Source organism: Oncorhynchus mykiss, chromosome 13 (assembly GCF_013265735.2).
Source record: "Oncorhynchus mykiss isolate Arlee chromosome 13, USDA_OmykA_1.1, whole genome shotgun sequence".
NCBI lineage: Eukaryota > Metazoa > Chordata > Actinopteri > Salmoniformes > Salmonidae > Oncorhynchus > Oncorhynchus mykiss.
In genome coordinates, this window is record NC_048577.1 from 49,244,652 (window position 1) to 49,266,868 (window position 22,217).

At 40.7% G+C, this 22,217-nt stretch overlaps 1 protein-coding gene and 1 long non-coding RNA gene across 3 annotated transcripts; one reads left to right on the forward strand and one right to left on the reverse strand.

Moving 5' to 3' along the window:
* Window positions 1-6,975: 6,975 nt before the first annotated feature.
* On the reverse strand, window positions 6,976-18,684 carry rusf1 (RUS family member 1). Of its 2 annotated transcripts, XM_036941389.1 has the most exons (16): window positions 18,321-18,684; window positions 17,640-17,835; window positions 17,389-17,553; window positions 13,574-13,651; window positions 13,316-13,430; window positions 13,188-13,233; window positions 13,074-13,106; window positions 12,881-12,986; window positions 12,587-12,688; window positions 12,397-12,467; window positions 12,087-12,271; window positions 11,922-11,979; window positions 11,766-11,830; window positions 11,467-11,613; window positions 11,286-11,351; window positions 6,976-7,442 (listed from the first exon to the last, which is right to left on the reverse strand). In XM_036941389.1, the coding sequence occupies exons 3-16, from the start codon at window positions 17,521-17,523 to the stop codon at window positions 7,357-7,359; spliced, it is 1,293 nt and encodes a 430-aa protein (XP_036797284.1). In that variant the 5' UTR covers window positions 17,524-17,553; window positions 17,640-17,835; window positions 18,321-18,684; the 3' UTR covers window positions 6,976-7,356. The 2 variants fall into 2 exon arrangements, with proteins under 2 accessions (XP_036797284.1, XP_036797285.1); XM_036941390.1 differs by lacking the exons at window positions 13,188-13,233; window positions 18,321-18,684 and having other exon boundaries at window positions 17,640-17,852.
* A 193-nt stretch (window positions 18,685-18,877) lies between these two features.
* LOC110486678 lies at window positions 18,878-22,116 on the forward strand. The gene is made up of 3 exons (XR_002468097.2): window positions 18,878-19,300; window positions 20,552-20,787; window positions 20,965-22,116. It is a non-coding gene; the product is annotated as an uncharacterized LOC110486678 (long non-coding RNA).
* The last annotated feature ends 101 nt before the right edge of the window (window positions 22,117-22,217 follow it).

Here is a 22,217-nt window from a genome sequence, read left to right on the forward strand (position 1 = left end):
AGCCCTCACCCTCCGATCCAACAGGTCCCAGACATGCTCAATGGGATTGAGATCCGGGCTCTTTGCTGGCCATGGCAGAACACTGACATTTCTGTCTTGCAGGAAATCCCACAGAATGAGCAGCATGGCTGGTGGCATTGTCATGCCGGAGGGTCATGTCAGGATGAGCCTGTAGGAAGGGTACCACATGAGGGAGGAGGATGTCTTCCCTGTAACGCACAGTGCTGAGATTGCCTGCAGTGACAACAAGCTCAGTCCGATGATGCTGTGACACACCGACCCCAGACCATGACGGACCCTCCACCTCCAAATCGATCCCTCTCCAGAGTACAGGCTTCGGTGTAATGCTCATTTCTTCGACGACAAACGCAAATCCGACCATCGCCCCTGATGAGACAAAACAACGACTCGTCAGTGAAGAGCACTTTTAGCCAGTCCTGTCTGGTCCAGCGACGGTGGGTTTGTGCCCATAGGCGACGTTGTTGCCGGTGATGTCTGGTGAGGACCTGCCTTACAACAGCTCCCTGCAAACAAGCCCTCAATCCGGCCTCTCTCAGCCTATTGCGGACAGTCTGAGCACTGATGGAGGGATTGTGCGTTCCTGATGTAACTCGGGCAGTTGTTGCCACCCTGTACCTGTCCCGCAGGTGTGATGTTCGGATGTACCGGTCCTGTGCAGGTGTTGTTACACGTGGTCTGCCACTGCGAGGACCATCAGCTGTCCGTCCTGTCTCCCTGTAACGCTGTCTTAGGCGTCTCATAGTACGGATATTGCAATTTATTGCCCTGGCCACATCTACAGTCCTCATGCCTCCTCGCAGCATGCCTAAGGCATGTTCACACAGATGAGCAGGGACCCCGGGCATATTTATTTTGGTGTCTTTCAGAGTTAGTAGAAAGGCCTCTTTAGTGTCCTAAGATTTCATAACTGCGACCTTAATTGCCTACCATCTGTAAGCTGTTAGTGTCTTAATGAACATGCACCTGTGGAACGGTCGTTAATTGTCTATGTTTCACTGAACAAGCATGGGAAACAGTGTTTAAACCCTTCACAATTAAGATCTGTGAAGTTTTGGATTTTTACAAATTCTTTGAAAGACATGGTCCTGAAAAAGGAATGTTTCTTTTTTTACTGAGTTTATATAGATTGATTATATTTTCTACATTCTTTGAATCTGGTTTTAGAGTTGTTTAAGTTAACACAGAAAGCATTTCTCAATCACCCAAAAAATCTGTGTTAAAAAATAAATACATTTAAAGGCCCCATCTTGGCATATATACCCACATTGTACCAGTCAAAAGTTTGGACACACCTACTCATTCAAGGGTTTTTCTTTATTTTTACAACTTTCTAGAGTAATAGTGAAGACATCAAAACTATGAAATAACACATGGAATCATGTAGTAACCAACAACAACAAAAAGTGTTAAACAAATAAAAATATATTTTATATTTGAGATTCTTCAAAGTAGCCACCCTTTGCCTTAATGACAGCTTTGCATACACTTGGCATTTTCTCAACCAGCTTCATGAGGTAGTCACCTGGAATGCATTTCAATTAACAGGTGTCTTCTTATTGCGTTTGAGCCAATCAGTTGTAGGGGTGGTATACAGAAGATTCTGTAAAATACCAAGTCAATATTATGGCAAGAACAGCTCAAATAAGCAGAGAAACAGTCCATCATTACTTTAAGACATGAAGGTCAGTCAATCTGGAAAACGTCAAGAACTTTGAAAGTTTATTCAAGTGCAGTCGCAAAAAACATCAAGCTCTATGATGAAACTGGCTCTCTTGAGGACAGCCACAGGAAAGGACTACCCAGAGTTACCTCTGCTGCAGAGGATAAGTTCATTAAGAGTTACCAGCCTCAGAAATTGCAGCCCAAATAAATGCTTCAGAGTACAATAAGGCATGACATAAGGTATAGATACAACATCCTGCTGAAACAAGGTTTGTATCTCTCTGTTGTTGAATGGACCAAAAGAGAAACAAATCTTTCCTCCTGATGAGTCAACAGGGTCAACAGAAGGTAGGCTCTGAGGGTCAGGTCTTGACACGTTCCTGAATAACATAGCAACACCTGAGGGAATGGCGTCTAAAACAACTGCAAAATCTTTAGGTGTTACAGGAACCTTGTAAAGTGATAATAATTCCTTATAACTGAGTAAAAGACCCTCTGCATTTACCCGTTGGCTCACCAATATGATATTATTTCGGAACCAATATTCTAAAAACAAAGAAGTATTTTTATACAATATATCCCGATTATTCCATATATAATATCTGTGTGGAGAAAAATTGTGTTTATAAATTAAGGACCATGATAAGAAAACCTGCCGATGAAAAGCAGAAAGTTTCACTGGAACTCCAATATTATAATTGCAAAACAACATGACGTTAAGGCCACCAAAAGTAGAGAAGTCATGATGAGGAATAAAATTACAGATAGAAGTGGGTCTTCTTAGGAATTGTTTTATCCAATTGATCTTAAAAGTATTATTTAAAGTAGTAAAGTCCAGAAAATTCAGTGTTCATTACAACAGTGTTCATTACAACAGTTTTAATAATGTAATGGGTACAGTTTCTCCAAAGAAAGTTGAAAAGCATCTGATCTATCTCCTTGCTTATTTTACTGTCAAGATATAAAGATAGAGCGCCATATGTTAGTCTAGAGATACCTTCAGCCTTGGTTATTAGGACTCTACCTTTTAAAGATAAGTCCCTCTGTAGCCATTGATTTAGCTTCTTCTGGGTTTTTTTTAATAAGAGGGTTAAAATTTAGTAAGCCTCTAGACTTCTGATCCTTTGTAATGATTATGCCTAAATATGTAAGTTCTTCTTTTACTGGAATACCGTAATATGAAGGTGTCACACAATTTTTGACAGCTATGAGTTCACATTTATTAATGTTAAGATTTAGACCAGACACTTTGGAAAAGGATTGTATCACATTGATCGATATGGGAATTTGGTTAGCGTCTTTCAGAAGAAGTGTAGTATCATCAGCCAGCTGGCTTATAATAATTTCTTTACCAGCTATGGAAATACCTTGTACAGGACTAATATTTAAAGAATTTGCAAGTAGTTGGGTGATTAATAAAAACAGGTATGGAGTGATAGGACAACCTTGCCTAATTCCTCTCTTTAACTCAAATCTAGGTGAGGTGCCATATTTCAATTTGATAGAGCTGTTACCATTTGCATAGAGAGTCTTAATAGCCTTACAGAAAAAATCCCCGAAGCCAAGTCTCTCAAGGGAGTGGAAGAGAAACTGATGCTCTACTGTGTCAAATGCTTTATGAAAATCTAAAAATAATATGAAGCTATCCTCAGTTATTAGGTCTGAGTAGTCAAGTGTGTCTAATACTAGTCTGACATTGTTAGAAATATGTCTGTTCCTCATGAAGCCAGACTGTGTTTCATCAATGATTGCATCCAAGACTTCTTAAATTATTTTTGCAAGTAGTAAGGCTAATATCTTATAGTCATTATTAAGAAGACAAATTGGACGCCAGTTATCGATGAGCAGCACTTATTTTTTAGGCTTAGGTATCAGTGTTATTAACCCCTGACTCATTGTAGGAGGGAGAACATTGTTTTTAATACTCTCTAAAAACACTTCAAATAGGAAGTGTTCAGAAAATAATTTGTAAAATTCTGATGTAATTCCATCAACACCTGGTGATTTATTGTTCTTTAGATGTTTGATTGACTCTATAATCTCTTCAACTTTGATGGGTTCATCACACTGTTTAGATTATATATCACTGATAGAGTGAACATTATTCTGTGAGTTAAAAAACATATCTGTGGATTCCTGACAGTACGAACAGCTATACAATTTTCTGTAAAAATTGCTACAGTATTTAGCGATTCATTGTTGGTCGTCTGTAATAACACCATCAATGTTTAACTTATGGATAGTGTTATTTTTAGAGTGAAATTTCTCAAGTCTAAAGAAATAGGATGAATTCTGTTATCCCTCTATCCGTTTTTTCCTAGATCTAATAAAGGCTCCTTCTGCTTTTAATCTATATATATTATCCAGTTTATTTTGTAACTCAATTAGTTCCATCTTCTCCTCTCCCGAGAGGCTGGCTGGGGACCTCTGAGAAAGGGAAGTTATCTTAATGATCACCTTTTCCTCCTCAGCTCTTCTGGTCTTAGCAAGATTACTACCATATTTTCAAATTTAAAGAGCTCCCAGTTCTTGCAATAAGATTTGTGCTCTTCACAGATGAAAGCAGGTTAACACGGAGCACAGACGTGACAGTCTGGAGACGCCGTGGAGAACATTCTGCTGCCTGCAACATCCTCCAGCATGACCGGTTTGGCGGTGGGTCAGTCATGGTGTGGGGTGGCATTTCTTTGCGGGGGTCGCACAGCCCTCCATGTGCTCGCCAAAGGTAGCCTGACTGCCATTAGGTACCGAGATGAGATCCTCAGACCCCTTGTGAGACCATATGCTGGTGCGGTTGGCCCTGGGTTCCTTTTAATGCAAGACAATGCTAGACCTCATGTGGCTGGAGTGTGTCAGCAGTTCCTGCAAGAGGACGGCATTGATGCTATGGACTGGCCCGCCCGTTCCCCAGACCTGAATCCAATTGAGCACATCTGGGACATCATGTCTCGCTCCATCCACCAACGCCACGTTGCACCACAGACTGTTCAGGAGTTGGCGGATGCTTTAGTCCAGGTCTGGGAGGAGATCCCTCAGGAGACCATCCGCCACCTCATCAGGAGCATGCCCAGAAGTTGTAGGGAGGTCATACAGGCACGTGGAGGCCACACACAGTACTGAGCTTCATTTTGACTTGTTTTAAGGACATTACATCAAAGTTGGATCAGCCTGTAGTGTGGTTTTCCACTTTAATTTTGAGTGTGACTCCAAATCCAGATCTCCATGGGTTGATAAATTTGATTTCCATTGATAATTTTTGTGTGATTTTGTTGTCAGCACATTCAACTATGTAAAGAAAAAAGTATTTAAATAAGAATATTTCATTCATTCAGATCTAGGATGTGTTATTTTAGTGTTCCCTTTATTTTTTTGAGCAGTGTACTTTACTTCAAAGGAACAGCTGCACTATCATATTACATAAGCACTCACTCTTGATAGCTTGAGAACATCCAGACAGGATGTCCATAAAAGGGCATAAACACGTGACACTAAAAATAGATCATAAATCACTTTTTCACACATGCCGTCTACTGTATTCTCTCTATAGCGCTTTCAGAAAGAATTCATACCCCTTATATTATATTATTCATACACCTAAAAATGACATTTTGTTTAATTAAAGCCTGATTTTAAATTGCTATATTTTTTTACAGAAATATCTTATTTACTTAAGTATTCACACCACTTTTCTATGACACTCCAAATTGAGCTCAGGTGCATCCAATATACTCTGATCATCCTTGAGATGTCACTAGAACTTGATTGGAGTCCACCTGTGGCCAATTCAATTGTTTTGACATGATTTAGAAAGAAACACACCTGTCTATATAAGTTCCCACTGTTGATAGCGCATGTCAGAGCAGAAACTATACCATGAAGTCCAGGGAACTGTCCTGTGATCGACTAGATACAATTGCAAGGAGGAATATATCTGGGAATGGCTATAAAACTATTTCTATAGTGTTGAAAGTTTCCATGAGCACAGTGGTCTCCATCATTGGGAAATTAAAAAAAATATGGAACTACCCAGACTCTGCATAGAGCTGGTTGTCCGACCAAACTGAGCGAGGTGACCAAGAACCAAATGCCCACTCTGATAGAACTACAGAGTTCCTTGGCTGAGATGGAAGAACCTGCCAGAAGGACGACAGTCTTTACAGCACTTCACCAATCTGGGTTTTATAGGAGAATAACCAGATTGAAGTCACACCTGAGAAAAAGGCACACGACAGCACACCTGGAGTAAGCAAAAATGCATGTGAAAGACTCAGAGCATAAGGCTATGACTGGAGAAAACCAGGCACACACAGCTGTTGAACACCATCCCTACCGTGAAGCATGGTGGTGGCAGCATCATGCTATGGGGATGCTTTTCAGCGGCAAGGACACAGGCAAATCCTTGATGAGAACATACTTCAGAATGTACATGACCTTAACTTGGTCACGGCCCCAGTCTAACAGGACAGTGACCCCAAGCATACAGCCAAAGCAATGCCAGAATGGCTTCAGAACAAGAATATGAAAGTCCTTGAGTGGCCCAGCTGAAATCCAGCCTTGAATCACATTTACATTTGTGGAAATTCTTGATGATTGCTGTCCACCGCCGCTCCCCATCTAACTTAACAGAGCTTGAAAAAATCTGCAGGGAAGAATGGGAGAAAAATCCACAAATCCATACAGTATGTGCAATGCTGATACAGATACACCCAAGATGACTCAAAATTGTAATCACCGCCAAAGGTGCTTCTACTGGGGCCGTGACTCTTGAGTATGAACAATTATCTAAATCGGATATTTCTAAAAAATAACCATTTTAAAATCACAGCATATCTTTTGGCTGTCTTTTTGAGTGGGTGAATATAGGTTGGAATATCATATCAACCAACTATTACCCAATTATCCACGTGGAAATTACATGGTCTGGCCAGTGGGAAGGGATCACTTGTCACTGACTTTTATTTTGACATGAGGCAAGCAGAGAAGTGGGACCCACGTTTGGAAAGTCTGATTTAATATAATTTCTTTTGAACCTTTATTTGACTAGGCAAGTCAGTTAAGAACAAATTTTTATTTACAATGATGGCCTACCCCGGCCAAACCCGGATAACACTGGGAAAATTGTGCGCCACCCTATGGGGCTCCCAATCATGGCCGGATTCGAACCAGGAACTGTAGTGACACTTCTTCCACTGAGATGCAGTGCCTTATACCGCTGAGCCACTTGGGAGCCAGTAGATACAGTACAATCCTTTTAATATTTTGTCTCAAAAGGACCAATCCCCCAGACAAATGGGCAGACAAAGTTCAAATGTAATTTTATTCAATATTCTGGTTTCCAAAGGTCATGAGAGAACCGTTTCCAAAGATTTATTGTATTGCATTATGTCAGACTGTGACTAGCTTGCTGGCTATCACTGGATGATGTATCAGGCTAGTCAGAGGCTTACTTTCAGGGGCTGGTAATATCACTCTGGACATAAGATGGTTAAAGTTATGGTCAAGTTTATTCTGAAGTTGTTTGTATAAAATGTACCATAAAATGTACCATAAAAGGACAAAAACCTTTAAATGAATCTGAGCATATTAATCTTTGAGCATGTCACAATGAATGTTTGACAGAGAGCTCAGCCTATTGCCTTGCAGTTGTTGCTCTCCAGAGACCCTGCCACTCCTTTAACTGCTCTTCTTCTTCCACTCCACCCTCCATTCATTCCAGTCCAGTAGGGTTCGACTGGTCTGCCATCCAGCTACCTCCAGAGCTAGAAGAGATGAAGCACAAACAATGGTGACTGACCAGTGTTACAACATCCAGGGGCGTCAGTTGGGTATGCGCTCAAGACCAAAAATGTAAATTAGACTCAAATCATTCCAATCCCGATTTAAAATGCAACAGCTGTTTAGCATATTGAGAGCTGGCTTTAGGACCATGTGGAGCATCGCTCGGAGAGAGTAGAGAAATCGAGACACCCCACTCCCAATTTTTTTCTGATTGGGGCAGGGCCACTCTTGTCTACTTATTGCCCCTGACGGGGCAGGAGCGGACAATAAGTAGACCAGAGACAGCTGTTCCTTCTCTTGCGTGAGCATGCCAGATATTATGGAGGAACCGCGAGCTCACATGGGTAAAGCCTGCTCATGCGAGAGAGAAAACGACAACTTATACAGACAGGAACCGTGACCATTTTTTCTTCAATGGTTAACGGCCTGAGTAAACTCTTATTTATCACTTTTAGAAAGCAGGGACAGTGCCAGTTTGCTTTGACGGACAGCAATTTAGGCAGTGTGCTGAATGCTTTGAATTTGATGTCTTATTTGATAGCCAGGAGATCATTGGGCCCTACTTTTTGGTGGCTGTTCAAAAACAAAAGCATTTATTGCCATTCAAATATGGGTTATGAAAGCTGTAGAGCTAATTTATATTTTCATTCATTCACCCAGTAGGCTAGAGCAAGTTTGGTTTCCTGGTTTTGGCCTTAAAAACAAACAATTGTAGGCTATAACAAATGTGCATTGTCATGCAGTGACATAATGATTATTGAGATAATGTAAATCATTCATGATTACTTAGTTGGGCTAACTTTTTTCAACTTCTTGCTGTAGGTCAACTTCATGATCATCATCATCCTCTGCCTGTATCCTTAATCCCCACCTGTAGCCTACCTGCCTCTGGTATAATGCATTTCCACCACTCACTATCAGTCTTGCTTGTCCATCTTCCTGATTTAAAATGATATATTCTAACAATCTTGCTTGCAAAAGTTATTTAGCTATAGTGTGGATGTAGCACTTTTTAAATATGAGCACCCTGATAGTGATGTGTTGCATACACAGAGGTTGCACTATCAGATGGAGACAAGCTGGACCGGGGAACAAATGGAGCGAGCCGCCCCTTCGTTGGTTACTGAACTCAGCAAAAAAAGAAACATCTCACTTTCAACTGCGTTTATTTTCAGCAAACTTCATGTAGCAAATATGTAAATATTTGTATGAACATAAGATTCAACAACTGAGACATAAACTGAACAAGTTCTACAGACATGTGACTAACAGAAATTGAATAATGTGTCCCTGAACAAGGGGGGGGGGGGGGGGGGGGGATCAAAATCAAAAGTAACGGTCGGTATCTGGTGTGGCCACCAGCTGCATTAAGTACGGCAGTGCATCTCCTCATGGACTGCACCAGATTTGCCAGTTCTTGCTGTGAGATGTTACCCCACTCTTCCATCAAGTTCCTGGACATTTCCGGGGGGAATGGCCCTAGCCCTCAGCCTCTGATCCAACAGGTTCAAGAAGTGCTCAATGGGATTGAGATCCAGGCTCTTCGCTGGCCATGGCAGAACACTGACATTCCTGTCTTGCCGGAAATCAGCCATACTGCTTGTTCTGTGCGTGGTGGCATTGTCATGCTGGAGGGTCTTGTCAGGATGAGCCTGCAGGAAGGGTACCACATGAGGGAGGAGGATGTCTTCTCTGTAACGCACAGTGTTGAGATTGCCTGCAATGACAACAACCTCAGTCCGATGATGCTGTGACACACCGCCCCAGACCATGACGGACCCTCCACCTCAAAATCGATCCCGCTCCAGAGTACAGGCATTGGTGTAACGCTCATTCCTTCGACGATAAACGCAAATCCGACCATCACCCCTGGTGAGGCAAAACCGTGACTCGTCAGTGAAGAGCACTTTTAGCCAGTCCTGTCTGGTCCAGCGACGGTGTGTTTGTGCCCATAGGTGACGTTGTTGCCGGTGATGTCTGGTGAGGACCCGCCTAACAACAGGCCTACAAGCCCTCAGTCCAGCCTCTCTCAGCCTATTGCGGACAGTCTGAGCCCTGATGGAGGGATTGTGCGTTCCTGGTGTAACTCGGGCAGTTGTTGTTGCCATCCTGTACCTGTCCCGCAGGTGTGATGTTCGGATGTACCGGTCCTGTGCAGGTGTTGTTACACGTGGTCTGCCACTGCGAGGACCATCAGCTGTCCGCCCTGTCTCCCTGTAGCGCTGTCTTAGGCGTCTCACAGTACGGACATTGCAATTTATTGCCCTGGCCACATTTACAGTCCTCATGTCTCCTTGCTGCATGCCTAAGGCACGTTCACGCAGATGAGCAGGGACCCTGGGCATCTTTCTTTGGTGTTTTTCAGAGTCAGTAGAAATGCCTCTTTAGTGTCCTAAGTTTTCATAACTGTGACCTTAATTGCCTATCGTCTGTAAGCTGTTATTGTCTTAATGACCGTTCCGCAGGAGCATGTTCATTAATTGTTTATGGCTCATTGACCATGGGAAACGGTGTTTAAACCCTTTACAATGAAGATCTATGAAGTTATTTGGATTTTTACGAATTATCTTTAAAAGACAGGGTCCTGAAAAAGGGACGTTTACATCAATATTTTCAGTGCCACATCGTTGGTTAATAGAATGTTTAAATACTCTGAGGCACCTTGTTGATAAAATGCCTCAATATTCGTTGAATGTTTTCCTTCCCTGGTGAATATTACAGAAATTAGAAAGTGAGCTTGGTGCGCACACATTATGCAGCGCAATAACTGGAAATATATAGGTTTCCTCTAGTGGCCAAAAGGCCATTTTAGCATGGGCAGCGCCATGAGGGCTTCCACCATTTTAATGTTGTCAACTGGATGGGACTTCCAACTTCATTGGCTGAGCCCCCTGGTGACCGTGTTCGAGTCATGTCCTTCCAGGTCATCAGGAGGGATCAGCCAATAGTGAAGAAGAAAATTGACTACATCAAAATGGAGATTGCCTCAATGACGCTGCTCATATTCGGTATGATGGCACATTTAAAATATGAAACTTCTATCTATCTCTATGGTTTGATAAGGTGACATGTAAAGGGGCCTTAACTCCCTTTTTAAAAAGGCATGTGTAGATTTTCCATTTGTATTTTGTGATTTTGGACATTCTTTGGTCGAGTCATGCGTCCTTGTCAGTTGTAGGCCTAGGTAAGTCATTTTGTGTAGGCCTCTGCTTTTTATTTCAATGCATGTTTATGATTTATCTGGCAGAGTTTACATTCGCGGCCAGTTGTTTTATTCACCAGATACTCACATGTATTTAACCTTTATTTAACTAGGCAAGTCTTAAGAACAAATTCTTATTTACAATGACGGCCTTACAAAAGTCAAAAGCCTTCCTGCGGGGACGGGGCCTGGGATAAAAAATAATAATAATAAGAAAATAAAATAACATTGATATCGGCATTTGAAAATCGTCCTTGTTGTGACTTGATAGCCTGTATTATGCATCCATTTCATGTTCACTGTATGTGCTGTTCCACAAGTAAATGAGTCAATTTATGAAGTTGAGTAGTGGTTGACATTTTACACACCATTCCACAGACCTTTAAACCCAATATTGAGGTGATAATTAATGGCTGGGATCATTTTTATTGGTTTTTGCTGTTCTCCAAATAGCATTTTAAACTGTGTAGAAATGCAGTAAATGAGCTTCAACTTCCAAACAATTCCTTGGGAGAGGGGCATACCCTAGGTTTAGCTGAACGGACGCCACTGACTACATCCCAACATACACGGTGGGAGTAAACAGCTACTGACTGAGCACACCTTGTTACACTGAGCTTACCTTTGAGGAATGGCTGAAAAATTTGGTCCATAAGTTTATGACTCTCATGCACCAGCTCCCAATGATCTTGAGGGAAAGGAAAATGATAACATAGAGGAAAAAGGGATAACAGAGTTATAACACAGCATTGACAAATAGATTGGTTTAACCTGTCATGTAAAGATGATCATTAAAGGCTCACTGTTGCTGTGTGACATTGAGAGTTGTTTGAGAGCCCCCTCTAGTGGCGAGACAGGGTGTAACACAGTGCAGAGGCACACTGCTTGGCACACAGCCCTAATCTCATCACATACAGATGCATCTGGTCCCAAACAAACACACACAGAGCCTAAGGGAGAGAAATAGCACATTCAAGAACACTCAGATGACATACACCATCTATTAAAATGACATGATGTAATGTACACCCATCTAGAAACAACCCACATCACAACTGAGTACAGCAGTTGGTGGGGGATTACTGAAAGATGTTATACACACCACGTTTGACTCCGATAAGGAAGGGCTTGTGGTTGTTTTTCATGGCCAAATTAAGGTCCTCTGACCTACAAAATGAAAGAAATTATATCATTGATCATGAACATCCAAATCTGAGCACACTTCACTTTCATACCAAACAGGCAGACAACAACTTACGTATAAATAAATTCCCCTAGCCTCACTCCCAGTTTGATTGGCACTATCCTCCTGAACTCTAAAAAAATAAACAGCAGAAAAGTATGTTAAAGCCATTGATAGTTGATAGCCATAATGATCAACAAGCCATTTCATTGTTTATTATTCACTGAATGTCAGCCATACCCAAGAATACAGGCTCTTTAAGATTGGCCTCTAGTGGACCGAGGACCCGTCCATCTCTCAGGTATTGGTGGAGCACAATAGCAAGCCGAGCTTCGTTGAGTGTCTCCATGACAACTGAACGCACTGCTTTGTAATTTGCACAAAGGTGGAGGATGGTGAAAAGGAAGAAGAGGACGAACGTCAGCCTGAGGAGATGAGAAAGGATGGAAAACAGATCAATCTCCATTGAATAACCAATAGGTTAGCTATATAGAGCTGTCATGTCCTATCTCATACAGTGGCAGTGTAAGCAGTGCAATAGAGGACTCACAGTGGATTGTCAGTGACAAGAGGAATAAGGATCAGACTGACCAGCAGTCCAGCCAGATTCACTAAAGTCTCCTGTAAAGAACACATGAATTACAATAAGATCCTCATCTTAAAGCAGCAGTACAAGACAGGATAGTAAAAGCCATGGGTTAGTTACAGTATCATCAAGTAGAGAAATATGTATGGAGCACCTGGCTGCCATCTTTGGCAGAGATGTCCGCCATGTTGTCTCTGCGGGCTTGGTGAAGAGTCAAAGCAGCTCTGGTGGCCCCACCTGCAACCCCGACAATGGACTGACAAACACAGAGAGAGATCGAACAGTGTACATTTAGCAGACGCTCTTATTCAGAGTGAATTACAATCAGTGCATTCAACCAAAGTAGGTAAAACAACCACATATTAGGAACATTGCAAGTAAAACCTTCAAAATAGCTGGTTGCTATCTGCAAAATCAATGCTAGTGAGAATATGGTATTCAGATTTACCTTGAATATTCCAGCAGAGCACACAATTAGAGTGAAGCATGTTGGGAAGTTAGGAGCCAGTATTTCCATGAACATGGCGATATCATTGAGAACATCAGCAACAAGCCTAAGGAAAACAGCACAAGTATTGACATACCCAATAATTCCATAACACACAATGAACACTCACTTTGGTGATGCTTGACATCCCTACCTCCATTTTTTGGCCTCAGAGTCCAGTTTATTCCTAAAACACAGAGAAAGACAACATTTGAAAAACAATATTGAAAATTACTAATAGTAGATTACAAAACAAATCAAAACTCACCCTTTAAGCCAGGCAAATAGGATTCTTCCCAGCATGCCTGTGCCATCTAAAATGTAGATAGCTTTTTTTTTATAAAACCCCTTAACAGGAAAGAAGACAATAGTCTTATCACAGTCATTAACACTAACCTCGTAATAACCAGGTAATTGTTGCAGCAGCAACTGTTGCCTCTTGGTTTCCAACACCAACACCCCTTAAAGAGGCCTGGGTGGCAAGAGTACCTGAAAGAGAACTGGAGAAGGCCTGTGTGTGTGTGTCAGAGAGAGGGAGAGGGGGGGGGGAGAGTGCAACAGAGTGTTAAAATGTATATAATAAATTTGACATTTCAAAATAATGGCACACATATCCACAAAACAACATCCTCTGTCTTTCTCACACAGACCTACCTGAAGAGTATCCCAAAATTGATACTGCAGGTAATCGCCACTGACACTCTCTGGATACCCTTGAGGCAAGAAGACACTCTAACAAGAGTAGATGAGATATGAGAGAGAGAGAGAGGACGATATGAGAGAGAGAGAGATATGGGGGGAGGGGGGGGGGGGGGGGGTGTTTAGGGACGGATTTAAATTTACAGTATGGGTACCTGGAGGAAAATGGGGGAGGGTCATGCTTTTTACATTTCAGTCAAGGGGAGGGTTTAGTATTTTTTAAATCTACTCCAGGGGAGGGTTCAGTATTTTTTAAAATCTACTTCAGGGGAGGGTCATGTAATTTGTAATTGATGACATTTCTATATTTCTCAGTGTTTTAGAATGAGTTGCTTACTAGGCTATATATCGATGTGTGCCCGATGCCTCCCCTCATCTCTGATTCTCCACCGGGCATGCAATATCAAGTGTGCTTATAGGCTATTTAGTGTGGTCTCAATCAAATGATCCATAGCCTATATGTGCATGCTAGGAGAAGCACAGAGCAAAGTTATATTTCTAAGATAGCTGTTGGGATGGGGTAAATAAAACTAGGAAGCATTACACACTGCAATGGATATTCCAACCCTGAGCCCCAGCCTGCTCTGTTCTTGCTGACCAATGCCTAACCAATGGCTGTGCTGTGTAGGCCTACGGTGGCTGTTCAGGAGAGTCAAAGGCTTCTTCTGAATTTTTGGGGGATTGCGCGCCGACTAGCCCATGTTCTGTTTAGGTTAAGAAGGAGAGGGTGAATATGAGCAGGAGCTATAGGAGGACAGACTCATTGTAGTGGCTGGAATGGAATAAATGGAACGTATAAAACACATGGAAACCACGTTACACTCCATTCTATTAATTCCATGCCAGCTATTACAATGAGCTAGTCCTACTATAGCTCCTCCCACCAGCCTCCACTGGTGTGAACAAGCTTCACAACTCAGCCTGGAAAACACCCTCCATTCACCTGTTATGGTGACAATAACACCCTCCATTCACCTTTTATGGTGACCCTTTATTTGCTGCTTAATTTGGAACTATTGGCATTAGGCCACGTCATGCAAATATTTAGTTTATCAATAGATTATTGGGTTTATATGCCCTGCCTTGGTATAGGCTCTGGGATTAAATAGGCAATGATGTCGTGTTCCTATCGCACAGCAATACCATAGCCTACACATACTGTGAAATATTTTACCTAAACTACTGCCCGATTTAATGTGTTAGCAGTCATTTATGCTGTATCTGGAAAATAACTGTCAGTTTCTGAACGAGAAAACAATGGCACATTTTCGTGGACCTGTCAGCAGAACATTTTAATTCGTTTTACATGGACTTTTCCCCCAATCTAAATATGATAGAGAAACCGTGAATTCTGAAACATAGTAGGGCAGTCTACAAAAAAATGCAATTACAGTACTTACAGTAGGTACAGTTCTATTTATTCTGTGTTTTTGTTTTACTTCACTTTTTAATGTATGTTTTATTGTACTACTGATATTTATTACTGCTAGAAAAGCATTTCACAGTAGGCTACTTATGCACATGAGAATACAAATTGAAACGCCATACATAGGTCTACTTCAATGTAAAAGATCAGCTATTAAATTCAACTGCATACCGGTATTATAAACCGCGCTGCCTATGATTTTGCAAAACTTTAAATACATATAGCCTATCTATATACAAGGCCACAAGGTCCAATTAAATGAGAGATGTGGATGGTAATTTGTTGTATGGCTCCTTTGAGAATTTGAACCCAGCACATCCAGAAAAAGTAAGGAATATATTCTCCAAATATATTCCCTAAAAAAGGGAATAAGATTCCTATATCTAATTATAAGATTTCTATGTCTAATTATTTTCGATTTTAAATTTAAACACATCTATTTTCATTCTTCTAACTAATGGTAAATGGTTGCATTCTTGTTCATATGTTTTCCTGTTTTTCGTTTTTTATGAAGCTTTTCATCATATCCTCCATTTGCACAAAATACTTCCTCTCAGTGGCGACCCGTCGTTCAGGGCAGAGCCCCACCGGTTTTGCGCAACAACAAAAAAACAAGTCGACAATCCTTGTCATATGAAGATAAATTATAGATAAAATGTATAGGTGCTCATCGGCCATTGGACATAAAGATTACACAACAAGTTGGAAATCGCAAATTCACCAATGAGTTGTTTTAAAGGAATCAGTGGCTAACTGCAAGCACTGCAAAGCAACCACTAACATTAGTCTGCTATTCAATGGAGTGGCTGTGTGTTTTTTTCCGAGTTCCCACCATAAATCCAGAGAATGGCAGACAAGGTGATTCCAAAAATGTATTGTATGTTGCTGCATAAATGATGTAACATGCCAGGGAGATATGTATACTGTAGCTAAGAAAGTAATACTAAGTGTATGTTGTGTAGTAAGCTGTTAGTAGCCCATGTCATTCATGGCCGGTGTGTGCTTGTTTGCACAGCTTTGACAGTGCTACTGATAGTAGTTGTGGCGCCTGGGTTGCACGTGCAACTTCAGCACACACAACATTCTACAATAGAATGCTGTTATTTGACATGTCAAATTAAAAGCTTATTTAATGTGTCGAAAAGTGTTATGACGTGTATCTTTTTTGACACGCAAAGACCCAAACGGCGTTCAATGTGTCTCATCCTAATAATTTGGTATTTTTTCACCTCTTTATTTTGCCTACTGTTCTAACTTGGTGGTGCACATGTAGCCTATAACCTGTTTTGGAGAGATGTAATCATTGAATATTGCAAGAGCTTTCATTGTCTGGTTTATATGTCCCCTTTATTTACCCTACAGTTCTGACTTTTTGTACAGGGAGAACATTGTAAGAACGGCCCATGTTCTGAATTCTGTCGTTGTACATTTCAGAAGTGCTGAACAAATAGTTATATTGTCTACGTCCATCCTACCTCGTTCATTAATGTCTTAATCGAAATTACAGATTGCCTCTTATCCGCTTGTCGTCCCCTTATGCCATAGTTTGTATATCTCAATTGTCAGTAGAAACCACATTTGTTTAAGCAAGTCAGCCATATCAGCTATGTTTTTTTTAAAGGCAGTTAATGAGGCTGAATGGACTGTTTCGCTGCCAGACAAGGCTCCGCTGATAGCCAGGTGTAACAGTGGTAAGGTGTTGGGACTCTGCGGTTGGGACAGCTTTATGTAGGCCCTAACAGTTTGTGGACACCGTTTGTTACTGTTATAGTGCAATTAATGTATTGTTTAGTGTTGTGTTGTGTAGTGGCTTTGCTGGCATGCATCCCACATTTTTGTTTTTGCCCCACCAATAGATTTACATGCTAAAATCGCCACTGCTTAATTGCAATACAATATATGTGTGTACACATGGTCTAAAGTTTGCGGAGAGGTGAGCACATTCTCACAGTCAAGCTAAACTTTTATTAAATGCCAACTTTTGTGTGAAAAGTATTATGAAACTTTATTCATAAAATGTATGAATAAATTATGAAAGGTTTATAAATTAGGCCCCTGGTCTGTTCCAAGAAGTGAGGGTAAATGGTAGGCATGTTCCCTGTTATCCAATTTATGTTTAATTATTTGGGGTATAGATGAGGGTCACTTGTTTTTTTTTCAAGCGTTCAGGGAGGGTTTAGGTCAAATATATTTTGCTGAAGAGGGCCAACCATTTTCACTTCAGAGATGTCCGATTTTCTCCATGTAACCCTTATTATAAATAACGTTCACTCCCTTAGCAGTTGTGAGACTATATTCAGTGAGCCTTTATCAAAATTCATTATAATGTAAAAAAAATTCTCACTTTGAACACGCCAATGATGGTTTTTCCAGTCGTCCCACCGTTGCCCCCTTCTCTTTCTCTCTCCATTACTCCATCCTTCAACTGATATTTCCATGACTCGAGGGAGCCATATCTCTCCGTTGCCACCACTGGCATTTTCTCTTTCTCAATTTAATGAAACACCACCTGCACGGTTAGACAGATGTTTGTAAATAATATATTTAGTTATGCATTTTATGCAATAGTACTTTCTGCTGCCTGTTATTACTTACCAAAGCTTTACTTCCGTGTTTTCAGAAGCCACGTCAGCTGTACAAATTCTGTATTTTCTATTGGCTAAGGACTGAAACTGTCCCTGCAGTTTAGACCAATCCCGCGATTGCTTTGGGACAGCTTGATCCAGAAGTCACAGATAATTTTCCACAGGCTTCGAATTTTTCTTGTTTTGTATTATATTTGTGTGTGTTTCTGTGTGTGTCAAACAAAATCAATAAAATTGTATTTGTCACATGTTTCGTAAAAAACAGGTGTAGACTAACAGTGAAATGCTTACTTACGGGTAATTTCCCAACAATGCAGAGTTAAAGATACAAAAAATGGAAAAGTAACATTTTAAAAAGAATAACAATAATGAATAACAATAACTTGACTAAATACAAGAAGTACCAGTACTGAGTCAATGTGCAGGGGCACAAGGTAACTGAGGTAGCTACGGTATGTACATATAGGTAGGTGTAAAGTGACCAGGCAACATGATAGATAATAGACAGTAGCAGCAGTGTGTGTGTGTGGGTGTGAGTGAAAGTGTGAGTGGGAGTGGAAGTGTGTGGCATCAGAATGCATGTGTGCGAGTGTTATGTGTGTCTGTGGACGAGTGTGTGTGTGCTTGAGTGACATCACTGTTGAGGAATGCAGTCTGGTAGTCCCCAAGTACTGAAATAAATATTCCTTACCTCTGGGTCAGAGAACAGAGTAGTTTGGCGGAAGTCTTGAAACAGGGTGTGCACGTTAACTTAGACTAGAGTAGCAAAACAGTTGACGTATAACAGAGACCTTGAGAGAGTGGGCATGTCTCAACACATAGTTATCCAATTACCTAAAGCATTCTCACTTACGATGGACCAAAAATATTGGGAATTGTATGTGTGTGTATGAAACAAAGCGTGCATGAAAGGTGTGAGTTTAAAAGAGGGATACAGGGGGAGACAGACATGAATACAGTGTCATCAAGATGTTATTAACATGTACAGAGGGGGATAAGGAAGGACAGAGTACATGAAACCAAGCTCTTTGTTTTCCCTCAAGGCAAGGCATGTTTTGACTCACCCATGCAGGTTTTCAGGAATGTTGCACAGAGCGAGCAAGAGAGAGAGAGAAGAGGAGCTAAGAGGCACTGTATTCCATAACAACATGATTGATAGAATAATAGAATGTGGAGAACCAACAAGTATGGTTGAAGTGGAGGTAGAGTGTAGTTAGATATAGATAAAGGTAGGGCCTGAGCGTGTGGGAGGGAGTGGGACGTCAGAGGAGGTTAAAGTGTGAACAGTAAAGGGGCGTGGAGGTTTCACACAAGAAAGAGTTATAATCCACTCCCAGCCTTCTCCTTTTTCAGACACCACTAACTTTCATGGTGACCACAACCAAAACTGAGACTGCAAAAGAAAGAAAGATTGCTCAAGAAAATATTATAAACAAGAAATATCTGGATAACATTTGGATATGTTAAATCAAGTCTTCACGAACCTGAAGCCACAACCAACTAGCAGCTGTGATCATTAATTAAATCCAGGAAGGAAAATAAATCAAAGAAAATATCAGCTTTCTTCTTCACAGCTCTGTCAGCCGTCATAAGTGAGGATTTCAGTTTGACTGGAGAGTAGACAGAGGCATACAGAGCTGTACTTTCCCAATCAAGATCAAGCCTGGACTAGTAAGCCATATTTTTTTGGTGTCTCATATACTATTGTTTCATTTCAGATACTGTGTGCTTTGTTAATCCACAAAAATGCTGTTATGTTGTTCCGTATGTGATTCCCTTTGAGAATGAGTGTATGAGACCATATGGGAAAAGAGCTTAGCATCGCTCATTCATTGCTTTGAGTAATCAGGACTTTACAGACACTCCAAGTTATTTCCCTAAAATACTTCTCCTTTATGATCAGTTGATGAGAAGGGCTCTGAAAAGCCCCCAATAATGTTCTGTTGTCAAAGGCTGAAGGGAGACGATTACAATGTAACTATTCTTCATTCATTGATATGATCTTTGCCGTAAGAATACATATCAAGTTACTGGAATTCACCAGGTCAAGACTGAAACTGGGACAGGAAAAGGTTTCTCATGTTAACATTACACAGCAGTAAGATAATGTTGATGGTATCTAATGACATCTAACACACTTAAATGTGATATACACTGAGTATAAAAAACATTAAGAACAGCTGCTCTCTCCATGACATAGACTGAACAGGTGAATCCAGGTGATCCTTTATTGATGTCACTTCAATCAGTGTAGATGAATGAAGGGGAGGACATGGTAAAAAAAAAAGACAATTGAGACATAGATTGGGTATGTGTGCTATTCAGAGGGTGAATAGGCAAGACAAAATATTGAAGTGCCTTTGAACGGGGTATGGTAGTAGGTTTGTGTCAAGAACTGCTACGCTGCTGGGTTTTTCACACTCAACAGTTTCCCGTGTGTATCAAGAATGGTCCACCGTCCAAAAGACATCCAGCCAACTTGTTGGGGTGCAACTCAATATAGAAGGTGTTTGTAATGTTTGGTATACTCAGTGGACATACAATCATAACATTTCCCTCTTGCTGTTTTCTTTCTCCATGGCTAATGATTTAACTCTGGCATATATTCACTTGCACACTGCACAGTGTAATCATTCCAGTTCTTCAGGCTCCTGTTTGATAGATAGCAATGCATACCTCACAGTGTTTTGTCTGTAGGAAGTACCCTGGCAGAGAATCAGCATCTCAAACCATTTTTGTTGGCATGTCAGTGAAAGACTATTACGAACAAACTAATTTAGTTTCAGTAAACTAATATCCTATATCCTTTATGACAATGTCACAACTGCAAATAATACAGTACTATCAGACTTGAATAATTGTATTCCCTTGTTCTGCATTTGATCTATCCTCTGAACTCTGCTGCATCTATTTTCTCCTCAGAAATGTCTTCCCAATCAGCAACAATGGAGGACATTCCACTGACTGCTGTCCCAGGTCCAGGTGAAACGACAGATGCCCAAAATGACACCACCTGCCTTCAAGTGATCACCTGCTGTGGTCGTGACCATACTGTTCCCTCCTGTGCCAAGGACAGGGACTATAGGAGACTGGCCATTAGCAGCATCATCTGTGGACTCTCCTGCATTGGCATTTTAGCTTTGGTCAACTCAGTCAAGGTAATTTCAAGCTTGTTTTTTTAAACCTGTTTTTGTAAACATTCTGTAATGTAATAAAAGGTGTTGCCCCTTTAGGAACCATCTTTGTTCTCAAAATGTGCACATCTACATTTACAAGTCTATATCTTAGATATGAGTCATATCAAAATATAATGTACTCTTCTATCCCTATGACAGGCTCGAGAGGCAAGGAAGACGACTCCAGAGAAGGCTAAACAATACTCCCAACGGGCAAAAACGTTTGGGATCATTTCTATTGTGGTGTGGGTGGTGATTCTGGTACTCAGCCCACTACTATTGGGACTGGTGTCATACATACTCACTCTGATAGACTGACCAATTCCCAGGAACCACCAAGGTCGGATGTACTGTACCATAAGGATGGCTACAGGACAACGGTCCAACTTCTTTAGTATTGATCTTGGACTGCTGTGACACTGTGAGGTGGGAACAGATGGAAAAGCACCTCCGGTGACTCGGGGAGACCCCACTGTATACAGCCTCCCTGAGTATCATTCTGATAAGGCTGTCTTGCTGATAAGGATTTACAAAGGCACCTTTAACTTTATTTTGTGTCACTCTGGAATTTATCGCTGGAAGACTGGTTTATAGTTAACATTCAAGTGATGCCACAGCTATAAATACATTATAAATATTAAGATATTTTGACATTTATCAGTAGCCCAACCAGACTTTTAGCACTTAAGAGTAAGGACTGTAGTCAGACTACCTTCTTCCTGAATAAGAGGTTGGTTCAGAGACGAGAGATGAGCAAGGGGACACAAAATAAGCACTTGTTTTTGAGATAGCATTTAATGGACACGGTTTATTTGCTGACATACATGAGTCCAAGACTGTATGAGTATAAAACAGCAGATTTTTAAAAATCCTGTATAAATTCAAAACAAACTGTGAGCCACTATACAGGGGCCTGACTCCAAAACACTCCCATGTCCACTATCTGTCTCAACCTTGACGTTTCACTTTTACCATTTATGATATGCAACATTAACTTTATTTTTTAACAATGTTATATTTTTTATCAGTGAAATAAATACATGTGTATATGTGAGGAACTAAATCTAAATGTCTAATTATAAAGGACAAATTGTGAACTAGGTATAATTAAATCAGGGCAGTGTTTCTGATTTACAGTAATCGTGAAAACTGCCTTTGGTTTTAAATACCAAAAATGTACATTACTTCATTTTGTTTACATTATCATTTCTACATTTACTGTATTCATGTCATTGCCTTACTTTGTATTTTATATTTATACATAGCATGTTGTAAAGATTTTGTAATTAAATGAAAATACATTTACATCAATTTGATCTGAATTAAGTTCCTTTTCAGGCTATTTGCCTTATTTACATTAAGTTAATATAGCTACAAATACCTTTTACTTAATATAAAGTCACTCTCTAGCT

What these genes read in the sequence shown, in the direction of transcription:
- rusf1 (XM_036941389.1), bottom strand. Translation starts at nt 17,523, where the DNA reads ATGCCAGTGGTGGCAACGGAGAGATATGGCTCCCTCGAGTCATGGAAA. An exon ending in AATTTTGGGATACTCTTCAG is followed by an intron (nt 13,431 to 13,573) that starts GTAGGTCTGTGT and finishes ACACACACACAG; the next exon opens with GCCTTCTCCAGTTCTCTTTC. An exon ending in CTCAATGTCACACAGCAACA is followed by an intron (nt 11,352 to 11,466) that starts GTGAGCCTTTAA and finishes CTTTCCCTCAAG; the next exon opens with ATCATTGGGAGCTGGTGCAT.